The sequence below is a fragment of the Rhopalosiphum padi genome, chromosome 2, assembly GCF_020882245.1.
Source record: "Rhopalosiphum padi isolate XX-2018 chromosome 2, ASM2088224v1, whole genome shotgun sequence".
NCBI classification, from domain to species: domain Eukaryota; kingdom Metazoa; phylum Arthropoda; class Insecta; order Hemiptera; family Aphididae; genus Rhopalosiphum; species Rhopalosiphum padi.
In genome coordinates, this window is record NC_083598.1 from 91,908,364 (window position 1) to 91,927,868 (window position 19,505).

The following is a 19,505-nucleotide window of genomic DNA, read 5'->3' on the forward strand; positions in this document are numbered from 1 at the left end:
ATATATATTGTTGAGCTCCCTCCAGCCTACCATCACCATATGACATAATGTATACCATCGTCGAAGGAAAACCAGTTACTCGTATTTTGAAACGTTATCATAATACAACCGTGTCCCAATGACATATTATAAGCGTCTCCTTCTCATTTCCACTCCTACCTATGTACCAGTGTAGATCCTTTTCACCGCAGTCTAAAACTGGCACCGCCGCGGCCGGAAAAGCGCCCACGCGATCCGACTTGTGTGAGACAACAGAAATAATTTTTATCGTTGAAAACCGAGGTAAACTATTTATCCGTCCATTCATGTGAAAACGTGTTTATAAACGATATAATATCTACAGCAGGTATGCAACCAATATTTCGTATTTTTGAATTCGTAATAATAATTTTGAAAATATTCGAAATAATTTAGTAAATGGACTTTCGACAAAAAATATAAAACTTGCACGGCCTTCCTCAACAGGCCGTTTAAAATCTGTAACCTACATTGTAGTTTGTATCAGAGATCTATTAAAAGATTTTAGAATTTGGTACTTATTTAGTATAGTCGAAAATAATTTTTCGATTGGCAACTAATCGTGGTCCGTGTTTAAATTTATGAGAAAAGATAGATGGAACAGATTGGGAAACACTTAGAAAAACTTACCACTGCACAATGGGTTTTGATCTTTCTGCAGACGATGCGCAGTTGACGGCGTTGATGGTGTAGGAGTCGTCGGTGGCGTGTGTTCGACACGATTTTCGTTTACCGTTAAAGCTGCAGTCTCCGAGTGGCGACTGTCGTCTTCACTCGATTTTTCGACGGCTACCGAAACGATATCAAATTGCACTTGTTTTTTCGTCTTCTTTTGCAGTCCATTACACGGGCTGGCACCAACGACGACGACAGTCGACGCGGTGACCGGCGTTCGCGGTCTGACCGGACTTAAGTCATCCGTGGTTAGCGACGCTGGCTTTTTCAGTATGGACTTGATCTCAGCCGATATGGTGGTCATACCGCATGTTGTCAACGAGTGTGACCGCTTAGCTGGACCCGTGGATAAGTGAACACCGGCAGCCTGCTTGCACCGGCGGCGCGGAGGCCTTACCGGTGACTGGTCTGTTTCGACGGCCACTGTGGTGGCCACGTCCGAAGTGGACCCATCATCGTACCACACCGAAGACGCGTTCTCGTGACTGGCAGGAGACTTGTTGCCGTTGAACAGTCGAACCTGCAAAATTGTAAATAAATCTTTATATTATAAAGCCACGAAACTAAATCTCTGATGAACAGGAGCATCTATAAACTATTTATAAGGGGAGAATGGTTAAAACTAAAGACACAAACTCAGTCTTTGCATATTATACTTTTAAACCACTTAGTATAAAATATATATTTATTTTTATTTATGTTTTAAGAAAACACTTTAACTATAGGTACATGTGAGGGACATGAATTGGCTTCATAATCATAATAAATTAATAACAGATAACATGGTAAATTTTACATTTAGAGTTATTCAGTTTCCTCTTTTATTTTTAATATTTTAATTAATTAATTTATCATACAATTTTAAGGTAAGAATACTATTTTGATCCCCAGAGTGGGCTTTTTTATATTTTAACTTTAAAACAAGTTATGAGTATTTTAAAACTTTAAAATGAAAACATCAAAAATATCTTGTGTATTCTGAACGAAAAAATTGCTATTGTGGGTCTTTTTAAGGTGCTATGAATAGACAATTTCAAACACATATCAAAATATACCGCGAATTTATTAAAATATAACCATTTAAATTTTTATTACTAATAAACTATATGCAGTAATTGTTCATTTATAATATCTCATTAGTATTATAATAATTTATAATATAATCAGAAATAGTTCAGTTACAGAAATATTAACTAAAAAAAAACCAAGAAAACTTTCGTAAAAAGTTACATGGTATTGACGGAGGGGGGGGGGGTGGCATTAAAGATGTCTTTGCAGAGGAGAGGCCAATGATTATGATTAAATTTCAATTCAGCAGTTACACTTACCGTGTGTCCGGCGATGTTGACGCCACCGCTTGTGTTCCCGTCCAACACAGTTTTTTTGGACAAACCATTAGACGAAAATGATCCAAAACCACTTATGCTCGATTTGTTCTTGTTGAACACCGTGTCTTGTATGCGGTTCATGAACTTATCTTTTAGTGACATTCTTTTGGGACTGTCTCCGTCGGCATCGTCGTCGTCGTTGTCGGAGGTCTGCTGCAACAGATCGTATGGGTTGACGTTGCACTCGAGTATCGACCGACGCGAGGACGAGACGACGCGACCGCCTGAACCCGTGTCGTCGTAATCGGGAGACGGCGTCCTCGGCGAACCACTGCGATTCCGTTTCCGGTCAAGTTTTCCGACCGTGGTGGCTGTGTTGGCCATGCGGTTCTTGCGGACGCGTTCGTATGGGTCTTCGGACGATGGCGCAACCGCGGTGGCTGCTGCGGCGGCTACGGCCACGGCGGCGGCCGCTACTGTGCCGAAGTGATCGCGGTCCAAGAAAGTGCTGCGCGGCTTGTTCCGGCCACTCGCAGTGGCGTGACGGCCCACCGTTCCCCCGCCGCCGCCGCCGCCGGCATTCCGTTCGTACAGCCAACCATCTGCGTACCGCATGGACTTGGAAAGCGCACTGCCGGCAGACACGCTGTTGTACTTGGCGTGATGTGGCCGGTAACCGTTTTGATAATGACGGCAGTGCTGCGAGCGGTCACCGTTGGTCGCCTTTGCCGTCGCCTGATGATGGGCGGCGGCCGGTACCGTGGCCGTCGGCTGTCGATACCTTTCGGGCAACGCTACGGATGCGGCCATCGCAGCGTTTGATAACTCGTTATCAGCGTTGATTACGCTGTCGCGGAATACCGACCGGCCGCCGTCAGTGTGTAGACGTACGGTGTCGCCGCATCCGATTCCGATTCCGAAATCAGTGCGGCGGCATTGCGACAACAATGTGGTCGTAGCCGTCGCTACTGGTAGTCTGTCCCGCACCGTTGCGATCGAGTGCTGTTCGCGCAGTCGGTTGCTGTTCATCTGCACCTGCTGTCTGTCGGAACGTTGTGGTTATCATCTTATGTGGTACTGACCTAAGACATGGAATACCATAATGGCCACTATTAGTACAATAATAATAATAACATAAGCGCAACGTATTTATAAGATATAATAATAAGCAATGTGGGAATTGGGAAAAACCAATACAGAAACTCTCAATCCAATACGATTTCAAACTGTGTTCCGAGTGAAAAATTATTTAATACTCCCAGATAACATTACATTTTGTAATATTGTTACTACAAACATATAAATTAAAAATTAAATTCATGATAATAAAAATAAATTTATGAATTTATGTTCACTGTTCATAAAGTTAGTTGTCACTTAAAAACGGATAAATTTAAAAACAACGGTCAGTGTTATTTAAAACTCATAACTTAAGCGATATAAATTATGATAGATTCGTTATTTTTTTAGTGATATAACAGTTAGACGTTATATTGGTCGTTAGATCGATAGAGTTCGGTAACCAACGTGATTGTATTGCTATGGCCCATATAAACGGTAAAAGGCGTACCAAGTGGGTTACCAAATAAATTAGTAATAGTCGAAAATATTAAAAGTTATAAAATTCATTGCATTTTTTCGATTAATTTTTCAGCAGTAACAACTAACAATGCAGGGTTCTAAAGCTACGTCTTTGTTATATTCTTATGTTAAGCTCGATCCAACCTTGAGAATTTCCGTCAGATCATGGTTTTTAATGTTTTTATGAATTATAGTATATGTTACCATTGTACGCATACAAATGACAATAAGAATATGATAAAAAGCACACGACTACGTGATAGACGACGTAGATGTGTGCACTGCTTTAAATCTTTTACACAATCAAAACAATTTTTTTATAGTTTTATAATAAGTTAAATGATTTTTAATAGATAATAAGGTGTAATTAATGTTTAAATATGAGGAGATTACATAAAAATATATTCTGCAAACATAAATAAGATAAGTGTCATTCGTGTGTGGAGAAAATCAGTTAAACTACATATTCATGTTGTCATATCCTTTTGGTCTGATGTCATTAAATATATTTGGTCAGCTTGATATTTTGTAGTGCAATAAGTCTGTAACTAGTTTATTAATATAATAATAATTTATTTTCACAACCATTTTTTATATTCAAATCTATTTTACTATTTTACTTTTGTTGTTTTCAACATACAAACAGTATACATAGAATTTCATAAAATTTATCTTTACATATTGTCTACATTACAGAATCGTGATTTTATAGTGTACGAAAAGTATGTACAATCAACTATTGGTATCTTTACACATTTATCACTGATTATTGATTTGTATCTTAAAAAAGTGTCGTAACAAACTTAACGCGTTTACGAGTGACAAGATCGATAGGACCGTTATAATAAATTATAACCATTACTTTTACGTAGTAGTTAATGAGAGTTTGAAAACCCTATAAATTGGCTAAATTTTTGTTCGGGTTTCACACGATATTCGACGACAAAACTCTCGACGATTAAAGACTAATAGAATTAAATTAACGAATATATCTAACCTAACTGTTAATAATACGTGTTATCGATGATCGTAATAATCTTAGTATTAGTTCCGAGTATGGGTACTTGCACTGATGTATATATAATAATAATCATCGTGTATGCCACTAACACGAAAAGTGATTCAAAACTTTCTACAAAACACTGTATCTATACATATGTTATGACGAAAAAAAATTACATTAAATTTCCAGTCGTTTGGAAATAATATATCATAATGCCGTTTGAGATAATTTCTTGTACGGTAATTAAACGGATATGTCGAAGTTTTTTAAACATATGTTCCGCCGGTCGTTTGCAAATTCGATTCTATATGATCGTGATATTTATTGTAGCTACTTATGAGTCCATATGCACATTTTAAATTAACGTATTGGAAATTTTACGAATATTAAAACAATTTAACGAAAACGATCTGCCTTCATAGGTAACCTCTAACCCACGCAAGTATAGATACTTATACATGTAATATTACATTAAGTATAGTTTCTAATCGTGGTTATTTAAAATATGTGATCATTTTTAAAGGAATAAACGAATTTAAAATTTGGCATACCTAAATTTTACGCGTATGTCTACCACGAGTTTAATATTATATTATTATATGCGTCAGAATATGCGATACACATCTCTACGTAACACTCATGATTAATAACTTTTATTTATCGAAACGAATTTATTTGTAGGTGCGCGTGAAAAAAGTAAAGAAAAAATAGAAAGCCAAATGGCATTGTTCCAATCTACATTATTATATTATTATACGTTGCGGCGTTGCGCTGATCGGCTGAAGTGGCCCATCATCATATTGTTATATAGTACGAAATCGAGATTATACATTGACGACAATGTTGTTATAGTCATCTGTTGTTGTATCTAGTAGGTAGACTTGTGTGTAGCGTTTGCGGACGATGATATTCTCGAAAAACGTCTTCAAGGTTGTAATAGATATAGGCAACGTTAGTATTATACAGAATGATTCACAAAGCACACACGCATCTATTTTTTCTTTAAATTTGATTTTTGAAATTTTTAAGTATTCTTAAGGAATATAATTTAAATTTATTTTAGAGTGATACATCTTTTTTATACTTCTAAAGAAGTGTCATGTACTCGTGTGGCTATATAATTTCTTTTTTCGAATGAAAACTGTCCGTAAATGTCAATATTTTATAATTTTTAAAAATTTTCCGAATACTAGATCTAATATATTTGATATTTTTGTTAACCCATTTAAGGAGAATATCCTTAATCCGTACATTTTAATAACTCCGAAACTATTCATTCAAATTTGAATTAGAATCTAAGTATTTAAAAATATAAGTCCTATAAGTCTTAAAGAATATACCTAGTGGAAATTCCAAAAATCAGTATTTAATTAAATTAATTATTAAAGGAAAAGGTGATGCTGAGCGTGCTTGCTGAATCACACTGTATCACACTTACTTTTAATTGACTTGTTATCATAATTAATTATACTCCCAGAGTTTCGACTGCGTACATAATAATTATAATTACAATATTCTCATAATGTCGTAATATCCGTTAACCATCATCGATTTTCGCACACAATGACATTCTTGTACCACAGTAGGTATGCTTATTAGTTATTATAATAATAATATAATAATGTTATTACCCCTATATAGGAATCGTAATACGTATAAAAATAATATAACAATAAAATATATACATTACTCCTGACGGCTGACTTATATGTAGGTATAACAATAAATTGTCGATGGGACGGTTTTTTACGAAAATAAACGGTGTCCGTAAGGTACAACTAGTTATACACAATATTTAGAGAATATAGATATAGATTATAGGTTAAAGTTATTATGTAAATAAACACCTATATAATAATTTGTCAGGTTTCTGTACAATGATGTAGGTTATCCTGTTTGACAATAACTTTAATCAATCTATGCACTTTTAATGTTTTTTTTTTTAGGTACTCAATACATAGATGACAGATGTATATTATTATATTAAAAACAGTAAATTTTAATTGTAGCTTTAATTATATACTAAGACTAAATAGCTTCGGGACTTGACACAGCAAAAATAAATCATTTAAAAAAACAAATGGAAAAATAACAAGTCATAATAAGTCAATATAATTTTAGTTAATATTACTGTACCTCCCCATTTAGAAATATTGAAATTAATTATAAAATCTATTAATTAGTGATACACTACTCTAATTGTCTTAATTTCTAACAGGCGTCGACTAGTCTTTTGAAAATATACATACGTTGTTGTTCTTATAGTTTATTTGATACAAATTTCATACAGTAGCCGTAATATTATAGACGTTCACGCGAACGGTTACAACAATCGATTATTTTAGCTGAGCTCATAATACAATAGTAACAGGTCCTCTCTTCGACACAGGATTTCGAAAACTTCGAGTTATCGATGTATTGTTGGATTCAGATCGCCGAACGTTAGAATATATATGATAATATTATAACAAAGTATATATCGTTACGAACTGTACATGGGTAAATGGGTATAATTTATAACATATGATACGTAATAAGACAACGAGAATATTGAATCCGTCAAATACGTTTCGATTTATGCGTGTTGTCATATTCTCGTATATTATGTGTGCGTGATTTAGTGTTTCTTTTTTCATATAAATATGGCAAAATAAAAAAACAATTTTATCTCCGTCGGTACAGCAACCAACCTCTACACCTCAACCTCAAGGTTTAAGCGCCACCGCCGCCAGCTTTTATTATCGAAAAGGTACGTGTACTTATTATGTAACGTCGTTTATAACGGTTTATCTAATAAATCGCTTATATTGTGCGCCTTAGATTTTACAATCGAAGGCGTGCGACGTTAATACAATATTATTATATTATATATACCATTGAGAAATATCGACATATTTGTTTCCTGAAATTTAAAAACAAAAACGTATTTTTTTTAAATGTTATTAAAAACAACATAACATTGTATACGATGAATGAATATGAGTAGGTAATATGACTGAAACGTGTTATAAGCTATGCTATAATTGCTATACTAATGCGGACGGATTTTGGAAAGCAACAAATTAAGTTTTTAATTTAGATTCTGTTACGAATTTAGTTTATGTATGGAACTCAACATCTTCTATATATGGTAGTAATTTTCTCGGATGATAAGAAATTTTGGCGGGATCGCTGGCTAAAAAAACGCTCGATTTTCAGGTTATTTTCGAATATTGTATTATATTGAGGAGACAAATCGGCAGTGATCCTAATAAATTATTACGACCGCAGTCTAGTTTTGCAATAGTGGTTTAAGATTTCACGATACCTATAACTAGATATTTTCTGTTTTCCGCCGAGTGCTTTACCCGTTTACCGCATATCGTACGATTTATTACACATGTCGGCTAATAGTGCTAATACTATATATTATAACATAGTTACGATATTTAATTTTATTATTGTATACCTACGTTTCGATTAACAAATACCATTTTTTTTCCTGTCGAATTTATTTTTAATATTATTATTATCATTAGGCCAGCGAATCGAAACATGTCATATTATTACACCACTGCGACGTAATCCTGTTTTGTATTGCAATGATTTGCCCACAATATAGATTTACGTGATAATTCATCTGTAAACTTATATTTAAATGTATTATATTGTTACGTTATGAATGTTATGATATAGCTGTTCAAAACCTTCCCGGCGGAATCGAATTCGTATTTTTGGCTAAAATTAGTATACCTACGCGTAAAATCTTCGTGATATATCGTAAATACCGAGTATGTAATACATTTTTATTTCAAAAACGAATTTCGATTTCTAACGCGGTCTTTATAATATTATATTATAGCCGACGGACATTTGCTTTACATAACGCGCAAGCACCGCACATCTGCATAGTAGTTTATAAACGCATAATGTTAATTAACTCGATCAAGAGAGATAGAGAGTAAAATTAAGAGCATTATATTGTAACGGAATATAAAAATGTAGGACTCCCGTAAATGAATAGTTTTTATAGTTTATTTTTGTTTTGATATTTTTTAATCTTAAATCTGTTCGTTATACATTTATACAAACAGTCTGTTAATCAGGTTTATATCTCTCAGTGTGCATTATAACATGCACGTGATAGTGTTTAGAAATTCTGCTAACGTACAATCGTATGCAATAGATATGTATACAGTTAAAATTTATTATATGATGCTTAGTCCGAATACTATATATATTACGGGTACGCTTTTTGTGCAAAACGAATTAAAATATTATAGTTATTGGTCGAAATAAACATGATGATCGGTTCAGGTTAAGTATACACGTGACGACGAAATATTCCAGTTGAAACTCAAAAAAGAAGATTATAATTTATTTATAGACTGTCGCAGAATCGTTTAAGTGCCCGCATAGTATTCACCACAGTAAATATTCTGAATTTGTGTTGTAGTTATATATTATACACATTTTATTTTAAGTAAAATATCACTTCTTACCAGACGTATATGTGAATAAAAATTCTGTTTACATATAATGTATATTTTAGGTATATGCTAAAACCTATATTATTATAACATATTATTTATATCATTTAAAAAACTGATGTTTTATTTTTCAACAATTTTATTATACATGTATTTTAATGAATAATAAATTAAATTTGTGGATGATTTTTATTTGCAACATAAATTTGTTTTGCAAACGTCATTTCCAGTTTCGTCTCGTCGTTAAAACTCGCTTTAATAATACTGTTTTTTGAGTATATTATATCAAACCGATAAATAGAACGCGTGCGCGAATTTATGATGGTGTTGGGTTTTAGGAGAAAAAAAGGAACCACGCAAATTTCGGTGTCATAAACCGGTGTACACAAAAACCTTTATATTATAAGGTTGACACTATCGACTATATATTAGTATTTTATGAACCTAACGAAATCATTTATGAAATACTTCGATTTTTTATTTTTTATAATTATTATTATTTAGGTACAAGAAAATGTATAAATTATTATGCTAATTTTTATTTTCCCGCTTATTAACGATGTCCGTTTATTTTTTCAACGATATAATCTGTTAGTATATTATATTATTGATATTTATAGCTTTATAAGGAAACTCGAAACAGAAAGAGAATAAAAATTTTATCATTATGTTATATAAATATATAATATATACTAAAATTTATGTTTATTTTCAAACTATCTTTAAAAATCAAAAATCAATCAATTTAAAAAAGGTAAATATTTTATTTCATACCTATTAAATCCTGTGTATTATATTTATGCTCGACACCAAAAACCAAATCGGATAACGTCATTTATTTAAATTTTCTCTGACAATATTATGTGAATTTATGGTGTTTGATATTTTACACGCGCCGCTCCCGGCGGGATTTTCGTAGTATTTATTCGTTTACCAATTTTCTGATGAACCGCAGAAACGATATTATTATAATATGTTACGGGAGTTGTTGGTTCGGAAACTTATCGATCTCATTTAGGTTTAATTTCACGGTTGCGTTAAGGGTAATCAATACTTGACTTTTTTTTTTATCTGTAACAAACGACAAAAACTTTATATTACAGGTTCTTAGGGTTCTCATGCCTCATGGTTTTATCTGGATGTGGACAGGGCCGATCTGTTTCCTCCGAGATGACCGGTTAGCTGGAAAACTCTTAAGCTAAGTTTCCACTACACACCTTCACGCGTATGTGTCATGTGTGTATTAAAAGTATACGTTCGTTTTAAATACACTTTTTATACTGATTGGTAGACATTGATAATAAGGATTCGAGATTTAATGTTTTTTAATTATAAATAATAATCTATATCATTCCATATAGGTATAATATCTTTCTTTATCAATATTATATGATCGCGGTGTACACACAATTGGTGAACTAAATCCAACAACATGGTTACGTGGTTTAACGTTTAGTAACTAGTAAGAACGTGTAAACACTCTGGTATACAAAATACATGACTTATTATGGATATCAACCAATCAATGTAAAGGACTTTAATGCATAAATTTTGAACTGTAAAGGCGTGAACGCATATGTTTAGTGGAAAGTGATACATTGGAAACAGTGGAAACCCACTTTAAGTCACGCTGCTATCGGTTTGGAATTTCACGGAAATTACTATAATATATTCGTATTAGTATTACTAATGTTATTAGGCACTCAAGTCATAGGCACTTCGGAGGCGTCGGCTTGCAGCTAAATACTTCGAGATTCGATTAATTCGTAGTTTTTCTCTAAGATTCTTTGTGTTTTTAGATTTTTACTGTAATATTTAACATAGAAACATACTTAGTGGATCAATTATAATTTATTAACGCAAAGTAGTCGGTGGTTAAAACAATGGTAGTTAATCGTTTCTCGATAATCACTCATTAAGCCGACCATACATACATTTTCAAGCTAAACCATAGCCCATTAAATCACCTGTTTATTATTTCGCTATACATTTACAAAATGCCAAACACTAAAATCACATAAAAATGCGAGATAATTATGGAAAAACCGTTTTAATCGTACTAAAAATCTGCAAGCTAATATTGTGTTCATGTGGCAAAACAATTCTGCTGTTATATATGCCGAGAGAAGCATATGAATCAATTCAAAATTTGAACGAAAACAATTTTGCATAATAATATTATTCAATATAACATCATTATAATTTATAAATTATAAATCATAAATTTCAATCGAACTGTATTATATTTTTCGATCAGGTTTCTTAAGTGAATTTCATTTCTACATAATACTATACTTATCGGGAAAATTAGAACGTTATACAAAATGTACTAAAATTCTGCTGCACCTGCGGCAATAATATTTTATCACCGCCAATAATTCATAGAAACCGTTTGAAACAAATAAAATAAATAATAATATGTGATATCGGTGCGTGACCTTATAAACGACGTTCATATTACTTATATATTGTTACCCATTAACCATACATATTAGGTACTATTATTAAAGCAACAATTTATTTGGCTCAAAATTTAAGTGTAATAAAAATCCTACAAATGTAATTTGAAATCCAATTCGTGTAGTATTATTATTTATTATAATATAATATTATTCATTCAATTAAACAGGGCCACATTATATTATGCGTAGCCACGTAGGTAGGTACATTGTGTATACGGATGAAAGATTGATAAAATACAACCGCAACTTTCGAACGAATTTAATGTGACGTGCGGTAAGGCGAACGTGTTAAAGACCGCACGCGTATAATCCATAATGCAAACTGACTTATCTAGCTGCATATATAATATTCGTTTTGAGTTTTTTTTAACGTTTATTGAGCGCGTGTTGTAAAAATAAAACTCATAGTCATAGATACACATGGATACCATAGTATCATACTTAATATATGTATACGGTATACTGCGTCTACTGTTTATAGTATAGAATTCTATACTATAGTTACTATTGGGGACCACGATAATATGCGGTTGAGGGTACGGTTAATATAATAAAGAAAAAATTGTTATCGACCCGCTGTCTACCAAATTTTCAATTCAACTAATTTGTATTCAATTAATTCTTTCAGTAATAATTCAACGATAAAAAAAACTATATTCCGTTAAGAAATAAATTCAATTAGTTCATTCATTTTCGGTCAAGTAAGGTTTTTATAATTTAAATTTTTCTTATGCGACAACGACAATAATACAAATACATACTGTAACATTTCAAATAATTATTAAGAGTTAATAATAATTTAAAATGATAATTTATTATTACATATAATACCGAACAGGGTTTTTAGATAGCTAATTATATCAAAACCAAAGTCTTAAAACCAATGATAATGTATCTTGGTACTTAACTTTCTATGGTTAATAATTCCCAACCGCCTCTCCCTACTAGGACTAAAATATATTCTATTTTAATATTTGTTGGGGACGAATAATTTATAAACTCAGTATTTTTACAGAAACAAACCATTTACTGATGTACATATTATTACAATCATATAATACGTATACATTTAGTAACTATCGAGTATGCGCTTCGATCACAATTGAATACAATGCATGCGTACATATGAGTATAACTAATTTTTTTATCAAGTTATGGTGACACATTTAATACTTTAATACCCACACAAAAAAGATGCATAGGTACATATATAATAAATATTATAGGTGTATTGTTGTGTACTGGGTAAATCTTTAGAAAATAAAATATAATATTACCAAATACAACTAAAGCAATACACAGTTTGTTTATAACGTACACAGAGGATGATCAATGATCATATTATAGCTCGCACATGATGAAACTGTCAAACGGACAAGATAATCCGGCGCAACAGCAAGCGATTTTCACAGGCTTTTCGATAGTATACATTATAATAGTACCTACGTGAATTATAATATCGGTACGGACCTTGTCGGCATTACGACAATCGCGTTTTTCATCCAATTCCCTGTCATTGTAATATAATATTTTTATATTTTGAAACGATAATCGAATATTTTCAATTACTTATTCAATACCTGTTATTCCAACCGATGCCATATATTTCGGCCGAAATTTCGCGCGTATGTCATACAGGTATGTGGCACAGCTGATATTATCAACGGACCGCGGAAATAACGTCAATCGACGCGCGCAGGTCAGGTTTAGGTGTAAACGATATGTGTGGGAACGAAGGAAATAAAAAAACTCGCCGTATTCCAAAATGTGTCCGACCTATATAAATAATATATAGGCGCAGAAACCACCGCATTTAGGTCGGTCGTCATTTTCGCCGACGTCAATTATGATGAAATAATATGCGCGGGGGCGGGATGTAGGTATATACCAAATAGTAACAAATTTATAATTCTCAATGGACAGGTATAATTGAACATAACATGCAATATTTATACAACTTTAATACTTGGAATCTTTTTAGTGCATCCCAAAATAATATCTGAATAATGTTCTGAGGGTGTCCATTAAAAAGGTATGACCTGTATATACGTCCCAAACTAGAAATCATACTATTTTATTGCATATATACGACGTGTATTCTCCAAGGGACATACGAGCCACGAGAAGTGAAATGTATAATCCATTGCACTCCGTTGAATATTTAATTTTACAATTTTATGATATTATTTTCAATAATTTTGTGAACTTAAAATGTTAATATATTTTTTTTTTTATTATTGATAATTATATCATAAATTAATTTTTGGTTGATTTTTATATGCTATTATTTTCACAAAATAAAATCTATCGTCGTGTTTTTAATAATTTAATACTCGTATTGCAGTTCTCAAGTAAATTTTTCTGCTTGACCAATCTAATTTTTTAGATATTAAATAAGAAGATGATTAGAAATGTTTGTATTAGTTTGAATTTGTTTTTAATATTTCTAAAAATGAATTTATGACAAATTAAAATAAACGATACAATTACGGATGCTGTCAGTCTCTACCAGATATATCAACAATGTCATTACGGACGTTTTTGGGCAATTAAAAATGTATAATTTCGAAAACTGTACGCGCTCACGACGCTCTTGGGACTTAGGGTGTTCAACGTACTATATTTTAATATGTAACGAATAATCATTTAAATATATCGTTATTTAGTTTTCAATACTCGTTAGCCGTTTCAATTAATATATGTATATATATACTTAACGAGTGTTTAAATGCCTGAGCACGTAATAATCTAAACTAATGAAATTTTTTCAATCCAAATAAATGACAATTTCACAATATGCTGATAAGTCATCCGTTTCAAACAAATAAAAACAAACTCAAATACCAGATATTAATACATATGATATAACAACATAATGATGGACTATAGGTATAGTGATGAAAGAAATAATTCATGAAATTATAAAAAAAAAACTAAAATTAATTAAAATTATATATTTAATATTTTAGTTTGATTATAAAGTTAATATATATATTTTTTGTTTTAGTGTTGGAGTTTGTGGAAAAACGAAGGAGAGGGGTGGAGGGACAAAGATTGTCTCAATGCTATAAAAATCGTTAATTTTTTTTAAAATTAGAATCAACATAAACACTTTTATCGTTGCATCAATGGTCCGTGTACTAAACACACAAAATATACATTTTAATATTATATTATTATTGTATACAATCTGTCGGTCGGCGCCGCATCAAGACCATCATCGTAGTCCCACAGCACACAATCGGAAATCGATGTATTATTTCCGGTCGCAACAAGAATAATAAGTGACGACGAAATGAAAATGGGTCGCAAAAACAATCGTTGAACAAACAGAACACGACCGTATTTTTTTTTCATTCGTTTAATAAACGGTTAAAATTTATTGTTGACAATAATACGACAATAATAGTCGTCTCTTCTCGTCGTGGGTCGCCGAGGACCGTCACGCACTTCTACTACACGTTACTGGTATATATACACTTCTTTAGGTAAACATTTAATAGGTACAGGTCATAATTGGGGTATATAAATGCCTAGTCAAAGTTATAATAGTTTTGCGCAGTCATTGATGTTAATTATCATCTTGTAAACAATTGTACAGTTATATTTTTCGCAGCAATTCACCCGATTTTTCATCTTAAACACCTGCACTTCTGGCCGCCGTCGCTCTCTTTTTTATCTGTCGAATTTTATTTTCCTATTCGTAAAGGTTATACCTATTTATTATTATATTTACGAATTTATTTTTATTTTTTATTCCATTATTACATCATTGCGTCGCGTCGACCGGGGTCGTTTATTATTATTCTATCATTAAATTGCTCACGCGAACGTCCGAGCTCCCACGGTTCCCATTTACCTAAATAACAACAATTTTCGCGTATATATATATAGTTCGTGTCGTCGTCGTCGTTGTTTTTCGTCCGAAACGGGTATTTCTTTCCGTAATAATTATAATCTTGTGTTTTTTATTTTTATTATTCTACGATGTATACCTAATCCTAGAAAATACATTATTATTGCATTTACCTACCTGCCTGTTTAACCGTTAAAATAACTGAACCACAGTACTCCGACCTACGTGGTCGACAATCGCACAGTTGGTTGGGTCCGCGGTCGTATTATCGCGTTGGTGGTATACAATATTAATTTACATAATCGATCGGTTTTTATCGTAGCGCGTTTTTCCGCAGTTTCGAAACAATACTGCAAAATAAAATGAAAACCGATCGCTTTAAAACGAGCGCTTGTAGACGAGAAATCGTTCGCGATGTCTTATCGTATTCGCTGGATTCGTAATAATATTATGTATATATCTTCGCGCGATCATTACAGAACCTTGCGATGTATGTATATATTATATATACTTCGATGTGCGTGCACTTATTCAAGCCGAACCTACGGCGATTTTGATTTTCGATCGTTGTCGTAATAGTATAGGTATAATATATACAATAATAAAACTGACCGACCGAATAGAAGCACTATAAATAATTGAACCACCCCGCACCGTTTCCCAATCATTCTCGTTTCTGGGAGACTTTAATACTCGAATGGTTTTTATTTTCAATTCTGTGGTAAAGACTGTCATAATATGCTTAGGTGTTACCTTATTACCTATGGAAACAAATCATTTTTCAATTAATATATTGTATCAGACTTTCATACAAAGATATAAACGGTGGTTAGGTTTTAGATGTAGTAATAAAAATATAAGAAATACTTAAACGATTGCATAATCATAATATTTAGTAGAAAACTCAGTGAATTCGTAATAGTTTTTCTACTCTGCGTTTTGTACTAGATAAAAAATATTTTAAATCATAAATATGTTCAACTTTCTAAAGTATCATGATGTATAAAAGAATCAATTAAAATAGATTTTCGTGGTTCCACAGATTTTTTTTTATTCTACGCTTATACATAGTTATACATATCAATACTGAATTAACATAATATATATCTACGTATGATTCACAAATCTATATTTAACACTACCTGCTGTTGAAATATTATAATAATTAAAAATAATTACATTTTAAAAAGAAAAATGTTATTAAGCATATAATATTATAACGTTTTGTTTTAAAATAATTAATACTGTCTATGTAAACATGTTCTCTACTCCAAAATATGTTTTCCTGGTATAATAATATCTCATTATAATTTTTTTTTTCATATACATTTTGTATTGTACTGTACGCCCACGTATGAATTGAACATTTTTAAAGCTTTGAATTAAGTGTTGCATAAATTTATAAATCCGTAACGTAACGTATCAAATTGTATTTTATGAATATTTTAATAATACAACTTTTTATAAAAGTATACACGCAACGATCAAGGTCAAAAAAAATTGTCTTGCACGTGCATAACGATATTATATTACAATATAGTTTACCGATGTATAAACCTAAGTAATATCTACCTATAGGCTTTTAATCGTATATTATGCACTTCAATAAAGGACTGTGAACACACTGAACACTGAATACGCGAATATAATCTCGAAGACGCCTTGTAATATCACAAGTATAATTATGACTTATCAGTATTACATTTAAATTACGATTCACGTCAAGTTTTAACCATATAATACAAAAGGTACACATTCCTAAAGATTTTAAAATTTAATATATTATCATAATATATGTATCAGCCGTAGTAAAATGCGTAATTTGCTGACATGTTGTTTCTTGCATTATATAGTGATAAATACAATTGATACATAGTTATAGTTATTCGTCAAAACTTAAAAATGATTTTAATAATTTGATTTAAATATTTTTTTTAAATTATTGTTTAAATGTTATACTTAAATAAGTAATAACACAATAAATTTTAAATTAAATTAAATGTTTTACTTATTATAAGCATATTATGTATAAAGTATTAATTCAATAATCATAGTTAAAAATAACTAAAATACTGTAATATTTTTTTTTAATTTAAAACTATTAAAAAATAAAACCATTAAAATTCTCTGGTTTGTTTGCAGAATCTTAAGGACTCATCCGAAACACACACAATAGAAAAAAGTGAAAATATAATATAGATTAAGTTATAAAAGCCAAATATAACTGTTAAAAATCAATGTACACGATTGGTATATAATAATTTATCCATAACTTGAAAGTGGGTACTGTAGTCTATAATGTATTGTGTAAGAATTCAATACTAAGAAATATAAAAATAACTAATAGATAAAAATGCGTTTTTCGGAATATTACAAAACTAGTAAAATAATAACGCGCAAATGAGATGATTTTATAATGTTTTTTCAAAAATAAAAATTAGAAATTTAATTTGGAGGACGATTGCTGGATTGGATTAGCAATTCAATTTCGATCGAATCGTATTACGCCTCATCCAGCAATCGGGTCGAACGTTATACATTAGACGTCTGAATAACGATCGTGCAATGTATCAATGCGTATGATTACAACCTTGAAGTACAAAACATTTTTATTTTTATAAAAATATGTAAGAATTTACATCGACCGGGTAAGTTTTTATGGTATACGAGTAGACTAGAATAACGTCGCAAGCAAAATAAACGTGCATCCACCGCATGTATACGCTTTATAATACATAATAATTTATTATTTTATATATTAACTTAACTCAGTTATATTCAATATGCGGTTAACTGTATGATACGCAGTATAGTGAGTTCTATACTCATTATTTATATACGAATTAGTTCACCTCTGTTCGTATAGTAATCATTAATAATAATAATATTTCTCTTTATTGTTCTCTGATGTTTGTCACTCGCGCGCGCGCGCTTTTACAAGTACGGAGATGGGTGTTGTCGCTGTTTCACGACTCGATGGTAAAAAAAAAACATGAAAAAAATCATAGTAATATATTGTTCACGGTATGTAGGTCCGCCTGCACCGCAGCCGCTTAATGTCTGATGATTTAAAAACGCATTATATTCCCAAAGAATGTTAAACGGTTCAGCGCGATAGTAATATATTCGAAAGAAAGGTTTAGGGCATAATCGTATAATAATAATAGAGGTACTTTTTTGTGTTTACGGAATTCTTAATATTCCGTACATATTTATTTACGTTTATTATTCGATAGTACACACGTCAGTATGACCCCGATGTATATATTGTGCGACAATGTGTCGCCATGACTTTGGTCCACATCGAACAACGTGACCTGCGTTGTCGATATATTTACTGTATCTGATTCGAAGGCTAAGTAGTAAGTAAAGTATAGAACGTGTCGTCCCCTCTACTTTTGTCAGGTTTGAGGATTTAAAAATTTTATTTTTTTATAAAATATTTTTAGGCTCTATACAATATTAATAATATACTGCAGGGTAGTGGTGATTTTTATTGTTAAAAGAAAAATCATAAGAACTATAAAAGTTTTTGAAAATATGATTTACATAATTTTAAATAAATATAAAAAACGTTTTTCGATAAATAATCATCCTGTAGATGCAATTTTAGAATTAATATATTTTCACTTGCTTTTTTTATCCTGTTTAAATAAAATTTATAAAATTTATAAAATTATAACTTGTTATAATAATATACTAGTTTCTAGTTGGGTCTTACGCAAATTAAAAAATTAACATCGAGTTAAAGTTAATGTATATTATGCTAATCCAATTAACGTGCCTACACATACATAATACGACACGTATAACTACAAAGTAAAAAAGCGAATTTTACAGAGAAAGTCCTTTCGTAATTCGTATCCCCAAGGGACCTGAAGGTTGACTTTTTAGGGTATTGCCGTATATTTTTACAGTTTTACCCGTAGCAATAATGTTTCAAGCAAGCCAAAACGTTTTTCCCTGTTTTTTCAAAAAGCAAGTTAGTATAACTCTCGTTATTAAATATATACATCAAAATGTTCCGATTTTATTAATAATGTTAGAGCTATAAATTTAATACATTTAAAAACTTTGAACATAACAGGCAAACGTTAAAAATCAGAAATATAT

General features: G+C 31.5%; 1 protein-coding gene across 1 annotated transcript in view; it reads right to left on the bottom strand.

The window, feature by feature from the left end:
* LOC132919788 (uncharacterized) overlaps positions 1-19,505 on the bottom strand; it is an 84,228-nt gene that overhangs the window by 10,178 nt on the left and 54,545 nt on the right. Inside the window, exons 3-4 of the mRNA XM_060981635.1 lie at positions 2,022-3,103; positions 649-1,213 (exon numbers count right to left, since the gene is read on the bottom strand). Coding sequence (XP_060837618.1) covers positions 649-1,213; positions 2,022-3,050 — 1,594 coding nt within the window. The 5' untranslated portion in view covers positions 3,051-3,103. The remainder of the gene's footprint in view (positions 1-648; positions 1,214-2,021; positions 3,104-19,505) is intronic.